Below are 14,909 nucleotides of genomic sequence, written 5' to 3'. Positions count from 1 at the left end.
TGCTACTCCCTACATAATGTACTGCTACTCCCTACATAATGTACTGCTACTCCCTATATAATGTACTGCTACTCCCTATATAATGTACTGCTACTCCCTATATAATGTACTGCTACTCCCTACATAATGCACTGCTACTCCCTACATAATGCACTGCTACTCCCTACATAATGTACTGCTACCCCCTACATAATGCACTGCTACTCCCTACATAATGTACTGCTACTCCCTACATAATGTACTGTTACTCCCTATATAATGTACTGCTACTCCCTACATAATGTACTGCTACTCCCTACATAATGCACTGCTACTCCCTACATAATGTACTGCTACTCCCTATATAATGTACTGCTACTCCCTATATAATGTACTGCTACTCCCTACATAATGTACTGCTACTCCCTACATAATGCACTGCTACTCCCTACATAATGTACTGCTACTCCCTATATAATGTACTGCTACTCCCTACATAATGTACTGCTACTCCCTACATAATGCACTGTTACTCCCTACATAATGTACTGCTACTCCCTATATAATGTACTGCTACTCCCTACATAATGCACTGCTACTCCCTACATAATGTTCTGCTCCTCCCTACATAATGCACTGCTACTCCCTATATAATGTACTGCTACTCCCTATATAATGTACTGCTACTCCCTATATAATGTACTGCTACTCCCTACATAATGTACTGCTACTCCCTATATAATGTACTGCTACTCCCTACATAATGCACTGCTACTCCCTACATAATGCACTGCTACTCCCTACATAATGTACTGCTACTCCCTATATAATGTACTGCTACTCCCTATATAATGTACTGCTACTCCCTATATAATGTACTGCTACTCCCTATATAATGTACTGCTACTCCCTATATAATGTACTGCTACTCCCTATATAACGTACTGCTACTCCCTATATAACGTACTGCTACTCCCTATATAATGTACTGCTATTCCCTATATAATGTACTGCTACTCCCTACATAATGCACTGCTACTCCCTATATAATGTACTGCTACTCCCTATATAATGTACTGCTACTCCCTATATAATGCACTGCTACTCCCTATATAATGCACTGCTACTCCCTATTTAATGCACTGCTATTCTCCATATAATGCACTGCTACTCCCTATATAATGTACTGCTACTCCCTATATAATGCACTGCTACTCCCTATATAATGTACTGCTACTCCCTATATAATGCACTGCTATTCTCCATATAATGCACTGCTATTCCCCATATAATGCATTGCTATTCTCCATATAATGCACTGCTATTCCCCATATAATGTACTGCTATTGCCCATATAATGCATTGCTATTCTCCATATAATGCACTGCTATTCCCCATATAATGCACTGCTATTCCCTATATAATGCACTGCTATTCCCTATATAATGCACTGCTATTCTCCATATAATGCACTGCTATTGCCCATATAATGCACTGCTATTGCCCATATTATGCACTGCTATTCCCTATATAATACACTGCTGTTCCCCATTTAATGCACTGCTATTGCCCATATAATGCACTGCTATTGCCCATATAATGCACTGCTATTCCCCATATAATGCACTGCTATTGCCCATATAATGCACTGCTATTCCCCATATAATGCACTGCTGTTCCCCATTTAATGCACTGCTGTTCCCCATTTAATGCACTGCTGTTCCCCATATAATGCACTGCTGTTCCCCATATAATGCACTGCTGTTCCCCATATAATGTACTGCTATTCCCCATACGATGTACTACTATTCCCCATACGATGTACTGCTATTCCCCATATGATGTACTGCTATTGCCCATACGATGCACTGCTATTGCCCATACGATGCACTGCTATTGCCCATACGATGCACTGCTAATGCCCATACGATGCACTGCTATTGCCCATACGATGCACTGCTATTGCCCATACGATGCACTGCTATTGCCCATACAATGAACTGCTATTGCCCATACAATGCACTGCTATTGCCCATATAATGCACTGCTATTGCCCATATAATGCACTGCTATTGCCCATATAATGTACTGCTATTCCCCATATAATGCACTGCTATTGCCCATATAATGCACTGCTATTCCCCATATAATGCACTGCTGTTCCCCATTTAATGCACTGCTGTTCCCCATTTAATGCACTGCTGTTCCCCATATAATGCACTGCTGTTCCCCATATAATGTACTGCTATTCCCCATACGATGTACTGCTATTCCCCATACGATGTACTGCTATTCCCCATATGATGTACTGCTATTGCCCATACGATGCACTGCTATTGCCCATACGATGCACTGCTATTGCCCATACGATGCACTGCTAATGCCCATACGATGCACTGCTATTGCCCATACGATGCACTGCTATTGCCCATACGATGCACTGCTATTGCCCATACAATGAACTGCTATTGCCCATACAATGCACTGCTATTGCCCATATAATGCACTGCTATTGCCCATATAATGCACTGCTATTGCCCATATAATGCACTGCTATTGCCCATATGATGCACTGCTATTGCCCATATAATGCACTGCTATTGCCCATATAATGCACTGCTATTGCCCACTGCTATTGCCCATATAATGCACTGCTATTGCCCATATAATGCACTGCTACTTCCTATATAATATACTGCTATTCCCTATGTAATGCACTACCATTCCCTATGTAATGCACTACTTTAGACCAAAGCCCTATGGGCCATGGGCAAAAGTAGTTCACTATAGGCAATAGGGTGCCATTTGGGACTCACACATGTCAACAACCCCAGGTGGACATGGAGAACACAGTACTCAATATGCAGTAAATAAATATGAAGGTAGATCAGGGATATGAGGGTTAATCAGATCTGAGCCTGGGACCACGGGTGTATTCATTACGCACCAAACGGAAGAAAACGGGAGTGAAACATGGAGGGACTACCATGACTTGTCCAATCAGAAACACTATTTTAGTTTCAAAACTTGACTACACTGGCTGTAGAGTGCTGCCTTGTAGCCTATAGGGACATGTCTCTGTGTATAGTTTGGGATTACATCCCATCACAGGCCTCGATCACATACCCTCCACATACAGTAGCCTAAATATGGACAAACAGCCTCCTGTCTTATTGCACGATTTAAGCTGAGTCTTCCTTTCCACAATGACTTCCCATCAGGCACACCAGGGTTCAGATACTATTACAAATCACTTCAAATGGCTTTACCTGTGCTCGACTGAGCTAGTCTGTCTAAACGGATCAATAGCATGGTCACAAAACAGAAAACCCCAGCCAAGAGCAAACGCTCAAAGTATTGGAAAGATTACGAATAGTATTTGAACCCAGGTCTGGAATCAGTATGCTGTGGCAGTTCCCCCAAGCGAGTCCTTTCCACTGTGGTCCTGATCTCTGATCAGTGTTTAGCCATCTGATTGAACAGAAGAAGTGGATGACTGGGGCAGGAAAGGAGGCAGGGGGGACTTAAGTTAGTCAGACCCACTGCTAATACAAGTCTACCTCCCAAAGGGGCACTCTATTCCCTATAAAGTGCACTACTTTTGACCAGGCTCTGGTCCAAAGTAGTGCACTATGTAGGGAATAGGCTACCATTTGGGACACTGACAGCCACTGCTAATGCATGAGATCCTATCAGTCAGAGTGGAGTGATTGATTCAGACTGGCCAGATATGTAACACGCACGGGTTAGGCATGTAACACTCACGGGTTAGACATGTAACACGCACGGGTTAGGCATGTAACACTCACGGGTTAGACATGTAACACGCACGGGTTAGGCATGTAACACGCACGGGTTAGACATGTAACACGCATGGGTTAGACATGTAACATGTAACACTCACGGGTTAGACATGTAACACGCACGGGTTAGGCATGTAACACGCACGGGTTAGACATGTAACACTCACGGCTTAGACATGTAACACTCACGGCTTAGACATGTAACACGCACGGGTTAGGCATGTAACACGCACGGGTTAGACATGTAACACGTAACACTCACGGGTTAGACATGTAACACGCACGGGTTAGGCATGTAACACGCACGGGTTAGACATGTAACACTCACGGGTTAGACATGTAACACTCACGGGTTAGACATGTAACACGCACGGGTTAGACATGTAACACTCACGGGTTAGACATGTAACACGCACGGGTTAGACATGTAACACTCACGGGTTAGGAATGTAACACGCACGGGTTAGACATGTAACACGCACGTGTTAGACATGTAACACGCACGGGTTAGACATGTAACACGCACGGGTTAGACATGTAACACGCACGGGTTAGACATGTAACACGCACGGGTTAGACATGTAACATGTAACACTCACGGGTTAGACATGTAACACGCACGGGTTAGACATGTAACATGTAACACTCACGGGTTAGACATGTAACACGCACGGGTTAGGCATGTAACACTCACGGGTTAGGCATGTAACACGCACGGGTTAGACATGTAACACGCACGGGTTAGACATGTAACACGCACGGGTTAGACATGTAACACGCACGGGTTAGACATGTAACACGCACGGGTTAGGCATGTAACACGCACGGGTTAGGCATGTAACACGCACGGGTTAGACATGTAACATGTAACACTCACGGGTTAGACATGTAACACGCACGGGTTAGACATGTAACATGTAACACTCACGGGTTAGACATGTAACACGCACGGGTTAGGCATGTAACACTCACGGGTTAGGCATGTAACACGCACGGGTTAGACATGTAACACGCACGGGTTAGACATGTAACACTCACGGGTTAGACATGTAACACGCACGGGTTAGGCATGTAACACGCACGGGTTAGACATGTAACACGCACGGGTTAGGCATGTAACACGCACGGGTTAGGCATGTAACACGCACGGGTTAGGCATGTAACATGCACGGGTTAGACATGTAACACGCACGGGTTAGACATGTAACACGCACGGGTTAGACATGTAACACGCACGGGTTAGACATGTAACACGCACGGGTTAGACATGTAACACGCACGGGTTAGGCATGTAACGCACGTACACGAACAAGCACACACGTGTATCCAGAAAGTCCCCAATGACCAGTCACACACACACACAAGCTTGCAAACACATGCGCACGCACACACACACGAGAGGAAACGGTGGTTCACATAAGCTTGCACACACACACACACACACACACACACACACACACACACACACACACACACACACACACACGAGAGGAAACGGTGGTTTACATAAGCTTCCACACACACACACACACACACACACACACACACACGAGAGGAAACGGTGGTTCACATAAGCTTCCACACACACACACACGAGAGGAAACGGTGGTTCACATAAGCTTCCACACACACACACACACGAGAGGAAACGGTGGTTCACATAAGCTTCCACACACACACACACGAGAGGAAACGGTGGTTCACATAAGCTTCCACACACACGAGAGGAAACGGTGGTTCACATAAGCTTCCACACACACACACACGAGAGGAAACGGTGGTTCACATAAGCTTCCACACACACACATGAGAGGAAACGGTGGTTCACATAAGCTTCCACACACACACACACGAGAGGAAACGGTGGTTCACATAAGCTTCCACACACACACACACACGAGAGGAAACGGTGGTTCACATAAGCTTCCACACACACACACACGAGAGGAAACGGTGGTTCACATAAGCTTCCACACACACACACACACGAGAGGAAACGGTGGTTCACATAAGCTTCCACACACACACACACGAGAGGAAACGGTGGTTCACATAAGCTTCCACACACACGAGAGGAAACGGTGGTTCACATAAGCTTCCACACACACACACACACGAGAGGAAACGGTGGTTCACATAAGCTTCCACACACACACATGAGAGGAAACGGTGGTTCACATAAGCTTCCACACACACACACACGAGAGGAAACGGTGGTTCACATAAGCTTCCACACACACACACACACGAGAGGAAACGGTGGTTCACATAAGCTTCCACACACACACACACACACACGTGAGCCAGAAGCATCAGCAACATTTATATTCTGCTCCATCGTCGCACGTCTTTACTCTCAATTCCATTTCAAAGCTTTTGATCTAACGTTTAACCTGTTAGGGCTAGGGGGCAGTATTTGCACGGCTGGATAAAAAAAATGTACCCGATTTAATCTGGTTACTAATCCTACCCAGTAACTAGAATATGCATATACTTATTATATATGGATAGAAAACACTCTAAAGTTTCTAAAACTGTTTGAATGGTGTCTGTGAGTATAACAGAACTCATTTGGCAGGCAAAACCCTGAGACATTTTCTGACAGGAAGTGGATACCTGATGTGTTGTATTACCTTTAAACCTATGCCATTGAAAAACACAGGGGCTGAGGAATATTTTGGCACTTCCTATTGCTTCCACTAGATGTCACCAGCCTTTACAAAGTGTTTTGAGTCTTCTGGAGGGAGATCTGACCGAACAAGAGCCATGGAACGATGATGGCCCATTAGACACCTGGCGCGCGAGTTCATGTTGGGTACCCTCGTTCCAATACGTTATAAAAGAGAATGCATTCGTCCACCTTGAATATTATTCATGTTCTGGTTAAAAAAGGCCCTAATGATTTATGCTATACAACGTTTGACATGTTTGAACGAACGGAAATATATTTTTTCCCCTCGTTCATGACGAGAAGTCCGGCTGGCTTAGATCATGTGCTAACAAGACGGAGATTTTTGGACATAAATGATGAGCTTTTTTGAACAAAACTACATTCGTTATGGACCTGTGATACCTGGAAGTGACATCTGATGAAGAGAATCAAAGGTAATGGATTATTTACATAGTATTTTCGATTTTAGATCTCCCCAACATGACGTCTAGTCTGTATCGCAACGCGTATTTTTCTGGGCGCAGTGCTCAGATTATTGCAAAGTGTGATTTCCCAGTAAGGTTATTTTTAAATCTGGCAAGTTGATTGCGTTCAAGAGATGTAAATCTATAATTCTTTAAATGACAATATAATATTTTACCAATGTTTTCTAATTTTAATTATTTAATTTGTGGTACTGACTTGACTGCCGGTTATTGGAGGGAAACGATTTCCTCAACATCAATGCCATAGTAAAACGCTGTTTTTGGATATAAATATGAACTTGATAGAACTAAAAATGCATACATTGTCTAACATAATGTCCTAGGAGTGTCATCTGATGGAGATTGTAAAAGGTTAGTGCATCATTTTAGCTGGTTTTATGGTTTTGGTGACCCTGTCTTTGAATTGACAAAACATTACACACAACTCTTGTAAATGTACTGTCCTAACATACTCTAAATTTATGCTTTCGCCGTAAAACCTTTTTGAAATCGTAAAACGTGGTTAGATTAAGGAGATGTTTATCTTTGAAAGGGTGTAAAATAGTTGTATGTTTGAAAAATTTGAATTTTGACATTTATTTGGATTCAAATTTGCCGCTCTTGAAATGCACCTGCTGTTGATGGAGTGCACTACGGGTGGGACGCTTGCGTCCCACCTAGCCCATAGAGGTTAAAGAAGTAAAACCCCCATTACATCTGAACGACCGACCGCCTATCAGTCAAAATAGAAAAGTGTGTGTGTCAGGCAAAGTAACAAAGCTTGAAAAAAGTGTCATAATGTACCAGTCATTCCTAACAATTCCATTTCAACCACTGCTCTTAAATGGACTGAGTTTAAGTAGCATTGATTGTGTCAGAGGTAAGTCCAACGATGACCTCATCAGACCCCACCTTAAGTTGTCAGAAGGAAAAGCTTTTATGGATGGTGTGTGTGTGGTATTTGTGCGTCCGGTGTGTGTGTGGTATTTGTGCGTCCGGTGTGTGTGTGTGGTATTTGTGCGTCCGGTGTGTGTGTGGTATTTGTGCGTCCGGTGTGTGTGTTGTGTGGAAGGAAATGTTGAAAGAGGAAAACCCACGGGTCACTGGACAGACAGACGCTGGTCACCCACTTTAATAGTTTAGCAGAGGAAAACCCACGGGCCACTGGACAGACAGACGCTGGTCACCCACTTTAATAGTTTAGCAGAGGAAAACCCACGGGCCACTGGACAGACAGACGCTGGTCACCCACTTTAATAGTTTAGCAGAGGTGAAGAGTGAGAAAGTAAAAACAGCAATGAGCTCACCTCTATTCTCTACTGAACCCACTTTAAAGAGTTCCAGCTTCACTGACTTTCTTGGTTGTTGGGAAATCGATTTTAGTAGAGAGCATTCCATGGTGGAATGACACATTAATAATTATAAACTGGGTGGTTCAAACGCAGCGTTGCGTCGTGCCTAAGAACAGCTCTTATCGGTGTTATATTGGCCATATACCACACCCCCCTCTGCCTTATTGCTTGGGTATAGACTGGGTTTGTGGAGTGCTTTTACACCAGGGACTCAAAGCGCTTTGACATTGTTTGGGTGGCAGAACTCTAGTCTGGAATCAACAGATATGCTCCGCTGCACCATTCTTACACAAATCCAGGCTGATGGGACCAGGGCAAGAGAGTAGAGCTCAGAGCCAGACATGGACAGTAGGCTGACTTTAATTTAAAAGGATTGTTCACCCCAAAGATGTTGAGCCAACTGAAGGTACAGGAGACACTCAAGTAATTCTGTTGTTGAGGTGAGCTATCCCTTTAAGGCCTATATACACACAGCAAGACAGTGTTTTCACTGGCAGTCATGAATGAGAAGACCCACGCACAAGTCAACAGAATTTAAACATGCTTAGGAGGCGTGAATGAGACGAGGGAAGAGGCGGATGGTCCCAACAACACAGTTTCCGATTGGTCAAGAGTAGAGACTGACCTTTGACCTCCTCCAGCTCTTCGTCCTGGTCCTCTGTCAGCTGACCGGGTGGTCGGTAGGGTGGGGGGAGTCTCATCTGGGGAGGGGCGCCTCCTACTTCTGCTTTCTGCAGGGGGGGAAACCAAAGATATGACGAGTAGGTTAGGAAGTTGGCAACTCTGGAAGTTGGCAATGCCGTCCATCCCTGACACAGTCTAAAGTGGCTTCCTTCCTCTCCTGCCATTCATCTGCACCAGGAACTGGACAGTTGACTTGAACTTCTAACTCTCTGCAAGAGGAAGTGTTCACCCAAGAGAAGACGTGACCCTGTCCTTGGAAACATCACAAAGAGAAGCCTTGGAGAAAAAAACGAGAAAAGAGAAAAGAGAAAAGAGAGAGGGCCTCCAGGAGGGGTAGTAGATGACAGGGGAAAGGATGAGGGCCTCCAGGAGGGGTAGTAGATGACAGGGGAAAGGATGAGGGCCTCCAGGAGGGGTAGTAGATGACAGGGGAAAGGATGAGGGCCTCCAGGAGGGGTAGTAGATGACAGGGGAAAGGATGAGGGCCTCCAGGAGGGGTAGTAGATGACAGGGGAAAGGATGAGGGCCTCCAGGAGGGGTAGTAGATGACAGGGGAAAGGATGAGGGCCTCCAGGAGGGGTAGTAGATGACAGGGGAAAGGATGAGGGCCTCCAGGAGGGGTAGTAGATGACAGGGGAAAGGATGAAGTGTGGTGTGTTTGGTGCCAGGCAGCACTCCAGCACCTCTCTATTGAACTAAAGCAGTTGGGAAATGTAACTGTGCAGTACATGAATGGGTTCCTTGTCTGCCTTCTCAGACCTCTAAATGGGTCTATTCCTCAACGTTCCCTAATGTCACTTCCCCATCCATCTAATGCACTTTACATATCCAACATTATCCAAAGGGAGATATATACTATAGTATTCCGTTCAACTCAGGACATATGATCTCAATATAATTAAACCGGCTAATTCATTGCGCTTAACAGCCCTCCATCCTCCAGAGTTGGACGTGACGCTAATAGATCTGGGTCTATTAAGCTAAATGATTAAGGTTAATTGTAGACTGACTGTTCTAATCAAGCTAGGCTCACTAAGGCACTTTTAGAGTGATGAGATTCCTTTCTCCCTCCCTCTTTCCATCCTGTCCCTGACTAAAAGAAATGTGGGTTGACCGAGAGTCGTCTGTTCTTTCGACCAATCGATTGGTCCAAATTTTAAAACATGTATTTTTCCATATATAGACACATCCTATTTGTTTTAACCAAATCAACTATATGAAGCAACATCTCAAGACATCAGTCAGGAAGTTAAAGCTTGGTCGCAAATGGGTCTTCCAAATTAACAATGACCCCAAGCATACTTCCAAAGTTGTGGCAAAATGGCTTAAGGACAACAAAGTCAAGGTATTGGAGTGGCCATCACAAAGTCCTGACCTCAATCTTATAGAACATTTGTGGGAAGAACTGAAAAAGCGTGTGCGAGCAAGGAGGCCTACAAACGTGACTCTGTTACACCAGCTCTGTCAGGAGGAATGGGCCAAAATTCACACAACTTATTGTGGGAAGCTTGTGGAAGGCTACCAGAAACGTTTGACCCAAGTTAAACAATTTAAAGGCAATGCTACCAAATACTAATTGAGTGTATGTAAACTTCTGACCCACTTGGAATGTGATGAAAGAAATGAAAGCTGAAATAAATAATTCTCTCTACTATTATTCTGACATTTCACATTCTTAAAATAAAGTGGTGATCCTAACTAACCTAAGACAGGGAATATTTACTAGGATTAAAGGTCAGGAAACGTGAAACTGAGTTTAAATGTATTTGCTAAGATGTATGTAAACTTCTCACTTCAACTGTAGCTTACATGCAGCACTTAGTTCATTTTATCCATTCAGTTATTGTTTTCTTGCACAAACCATGAGTAACACCTGTCAAACTCAGACATTTTTCTCAAAACACAGGGATGTTGATTCACACAGGACTAGTATTACCAGAGGACCTTGGAGTTCAGAAGGTTATTCTGACTGGAATAAAAAAAGATTACTGACATTGAAGTTTCGGACGGGACTGAAATGACAGATGTGGTGTTTTGTGATTGTGCTCATAATGACATCACCAGACCTCCCCCAGTAAACTAATCCTGTCAGAATAGGTTATGTCATGACTGTCCTGTGAGGATCCAGGTGGGTCGGATCAGCTATGCAGTGGATGACTGCGGCCAGACCCCCTCTCCCCCGTAGAGGGGGGAGTGGAGCTGGTGGGGGGGTTGACATTTCACACCCTGTTGTAAATTAGGGATTAGAACTTTCAGCTATCTCCCTCTCCAAATTCAAACAGAAATATGCATTTGTTTCACAGACGTTTCCAGCCGAAATCTTGGTCGACCAACTTCCGATCGACCAAACAATCGACCAGCCGACTAATTGGGGTCAGCCCTAATAAAATATATTTTAAACGTTAGAACCAAGCCTGTGACATTTTCACCACCATAAAATGTTGGCAGAAAGTGGGGGGCTGCTTACCGGCATGACTTTGCTCTTTGCCTTGTGTTTTCTGTAACTGGGCGCCGTTAGTGAGACAGGCTGGAAAGAGAAAGACAAATGCAGACATAGGTGTGCGTGCACAGACAGACAGACAGACAGACAAGACAGACAGACAAGACAGACAGACAGACAGACAGACCCACACAGACAGACAGACCCACACAGACAGACAGACCCACACAGACACAGAGACACATACAGGCACAGACAAACGCACACACATACATAGACAGACACGCGAAGGAAGAGTGTCAAACTCCATTCATGCACCAAGCACCAGCTGAAATAACAACAACTACTAGAAATTCTAACCTACAAGAGAAGCAGGAGAGCAAACACAACCAATTCTCTAAGGCAAAGAGGGGGCACCACGAACTACAACAGTGATACACACTGTATCACTGAAGAGACGCTCACCAATAAACTGCCTATCCCCTAAGAAAACGCTTGAGCATCTGAGGGATATAAAAATATAAATACATTTTGTTGGGTCATGATTTGCGCTGCATGTGTGTGTGGGTGTATGTTTACCCTTGGCGTGGCAGAGAGGCTCTGAACGATGAAGACCACGGGACTGGGAGCTGTCTTGATGACCTGGACTGCCTCCTCATGACTGGCATTCTGGAGGTCCACACCTGATACCTGACACACACACACACACACACAGACACAGGCACATACGCACACAGAAAGAGAGGAGACGGGATAGAAATGGAAAGAGGAGAGAATAAGAAAAGGGGTATAGAGAGAGAGAGAGAGAGCGAGAGAGAGAGAGAGAGAGAGAGAGAGAGAGAGAGAGAGAGAGAGAGAGAGAGAGAGAGAGAGAGAGAGAGAGAGAGAGAGAGAGAGAGAGAGAGAGAGAGAGAGAGAGAGAGAGAGAGAGAGAGAGAGAGAGAGAGAGAGAGAGAGAGAGAGAGAGAGCAAGAGAGAGAGCGAGAAAATACAACAGAGGTCACCAACCTGTCTGGAATTTGCGGTTTGTGTTTCTGTAGCATTAACAGGGTGTCGTAAGTAGTGTTCCTATAGCGTTGCTACAGTGTTGAATTAGCATTCCTGTATCATTCCTGTATCAATGCTGTGTCACTGCTACAGCGTTGTGCTAGCGTTCTCTCCTCCTCACCTGCACTATCTTGTCTCCAGTCTTGAGGGAACGAGTGCGTCCCGCTGGGCTCTCCGGCAGTACCTGTAATTTATATCATTAATTCAATTCATTAATAAAATAAAAAGACACAAGTTATGATACATTTCTGAATCAATATAAAGATGTAAAGCTACATTCTGGGATTTATACAAAAACAAAACAGGGTCCGATACCACTTGTTTGGTATAAGGCTTCCTGACTGAAGGTTTAAGCTACAAAGTAGAATGTTGGCACGGCATCACCTGTTTGATAAAGATGCCCTTGAGTTCCTCTCCGTTCCTCAGTCTCTTGATGACGCTGTGCCCGCCCACAATGCTGATGCCAAGAGACTCGCCATCCTCCTGCCACACCTCCACTCTGGAAGCATGTGGGCACATGCCAGGGTAAGTTCACACACAGACGAGCGAAAACGCGCACACACACACACACACACACACACACAGAGAGACAGACGCACGTACACACACACACAGAGAGACAGACGCACGTGCACACACACGCGTACACACACACACACACACGTACACACACACACACACACACACACACACACACACACACACACACACACACGCACACACACACGTACACACACACGTACACACACACACACACACAGAACCTGTGATCTCCATTACTCAGGCATCTCGCCTACATCCATTATGTACCAGAAAAGCTCATTAAACATGAGTCATGACTGCTCTCTGGATGAGACAGGCACACACACAACCATGGCCATAACTATTATGAGGACGAGTCCCGGACCTCAGAAAAATGTTTTATTAGAAAAAATGACGATGTAGATACAGTTGAAGTCGGGAGTTTACATACACTTAGGTTGGAGTCATTAAAACTCGTTTTTCAACTACTCCACAAATTTCTTGTTAACAAACTATAGTTTTTAGGACATCTACTTTGTGCATGACACAAGTCATTTTTCCAACAATTGTTTACAGACAGATTATTTCACTTATAATTCACTGTATCACAATTCCAGTGGGTCAGAAGTTTACATACACTAAGTTGACTGTGCCTTTAAACAGCTTGGAAAATTCCGTAAAATTATATAATGGCTTTAGAAGCTTCTGATAGGCTAATTGACATAATTTGAGTCATGGGAAAATAAAAAGAAATCAGCCAAGACCTCAGAAGAAAAAAATGGTAGACCTCCCCAAGTCTGGTTCATCCTTGAGAGCAATTTCCAAACGCCTGAAGGTACCACGTTCATCTGTACAAACAATAGTACGCAAGTATAAACACCATGGGACCACGCAGCCGCCATACCGCTCAGGAAGGAGACGTGTTCTGTCTCCTAGAGATGAACGTACTTTGGTGCGAAAAGTGCAAATCAATCCCAGAACAACAGCAAAGGACCTTGTGAAGATGCTGGAGGAAACAGGTACAAAAGTATCTATATCCACAGTAAAATCATAAACAGTGGTGTGTTCATTATGTTCGTCTGCCTCTATGTGAACCAGTGGAATCATGGACAGTAGTTTGTTCATTATGTTCGCCTGCGTCCCCCGGATATGCCTTTTTAAAAGCACATTCACCACTCTCTCAAACGGCTAACTCTGCCCTCTCGTGGCACAGGCCGAGGGCCGACCAGGAACAAACTAAACCAGCTCGCAGTCAGCTCAAGTAGGCAATAGAGACGCTGCTGTGTTTGCGAAATGCCAGACAAAAGGCAATTTTAAAATGATACCGCGACTCCTGCCGTGTCTACAGACATACCCCACACAAACAAAAAAACGACTCTCGGAGAATGAGCTTATAGATATGTCAGTCAGGTGGGTCTGTCAGCAGAGACTTCGATTGCAGTTGAAGGGCTCTGGCTAATATTACTTAGCCAGCTAGAAAGATGACGCAAGAAGCTAAAGCTAACGTTAAGCGGAGCCTACCTCAGCAGGAGCAAAAAATACGCTAAGTTCACATAATAACTTTGCTTTACAGAGAGTAGGCTACTGAGGAAGACTGTGATGATGTGGCGCTCAGTGGTGAGGCTGAGGCGGGACGCAATGCATGCAGGAGGGAGGGAGCAGAGGGAAAAGTTAGTACAGTGGTTCTCAAACTGGAGGTCGTGGCCCCATGTGGGGACCCCTGAGAAAATCTGTACGAATCTTATCAAACAAGTTAGGAACTTAAACACATTAGATATGTTTCATATATGAACATCTCCCATTGACCCATCTTCCTTATAGGCCTTACATTAAAATGCAATAAACATGCAAACAATAGTTCCAAAAAATGTCCTACGTTTTCATTTCGTCGCTGTTACTATGTGTTAGTGTGAATCATTTGTCATATTTCCATCCTTTCAGGGGTAT

The 14,909-nt window shown here is 44.4% G+C and overlaps 1 protein-coding gene across 3 annotated transcripts in view; it reads right to left on the bottom strand.

Moving 5' to 3' along the window:
* Window positions 1–14,909, bottom strand: part of LOC106574041 (inaD-like protein) — a 119,509-nt gene that overhangs the window by 14,066 nt on the left and 90,534 nt on the right. For 2 of the 3 annotated variants that reach the window (XM_014149556.2, XM_014149559.2), the window contains exons 22-26: window positions 12,825–12,939; window positions 12,562–12,624; window positions 11,973–12,083; window positions 11,421–11,480; window positions 8,895–9,000 (exon numbers count right to left, since the gene is read on the bottom strand). In XM_014149556.2, the coding sequence (XP_014005031.2) occupies window positions 8,895–9,000; window positions 11,421–11,480; window positions 11,973–12,083; window positions 12,562–12,624; window positions 12,825–12,939 (455 nt within the window). The remainder of the gene's footprint in view (window positions 1–8,894; window positions 9,001–11,420; window positions 11,481–11,972; window positions 12,084–12,561; window positions 12,625–12,824; window positions 12,940–14,909) is intronic. The other variant, XM_014149560.2, reaches the window with a different exon arrangement.

Source organism: Salmo salar, chromosome ssa16, assembly GCF_905237065.1.
Source record: "Salmo salar chromosome ssa16, Ssal_v3.1, whole genome shotgun sequence".
NCBI classification, from domain to species: domain Eukaryota; kingdom Metazoa; phylum Chordata; class Actinopteri; order Salmoniformes; family Salmonidae; genus Salmo; species Salmo salar.
Note: the sequence above shows the minus strand (reverse complement) of the source record. Positions and strands in the feature narration are given on the sequence as shown.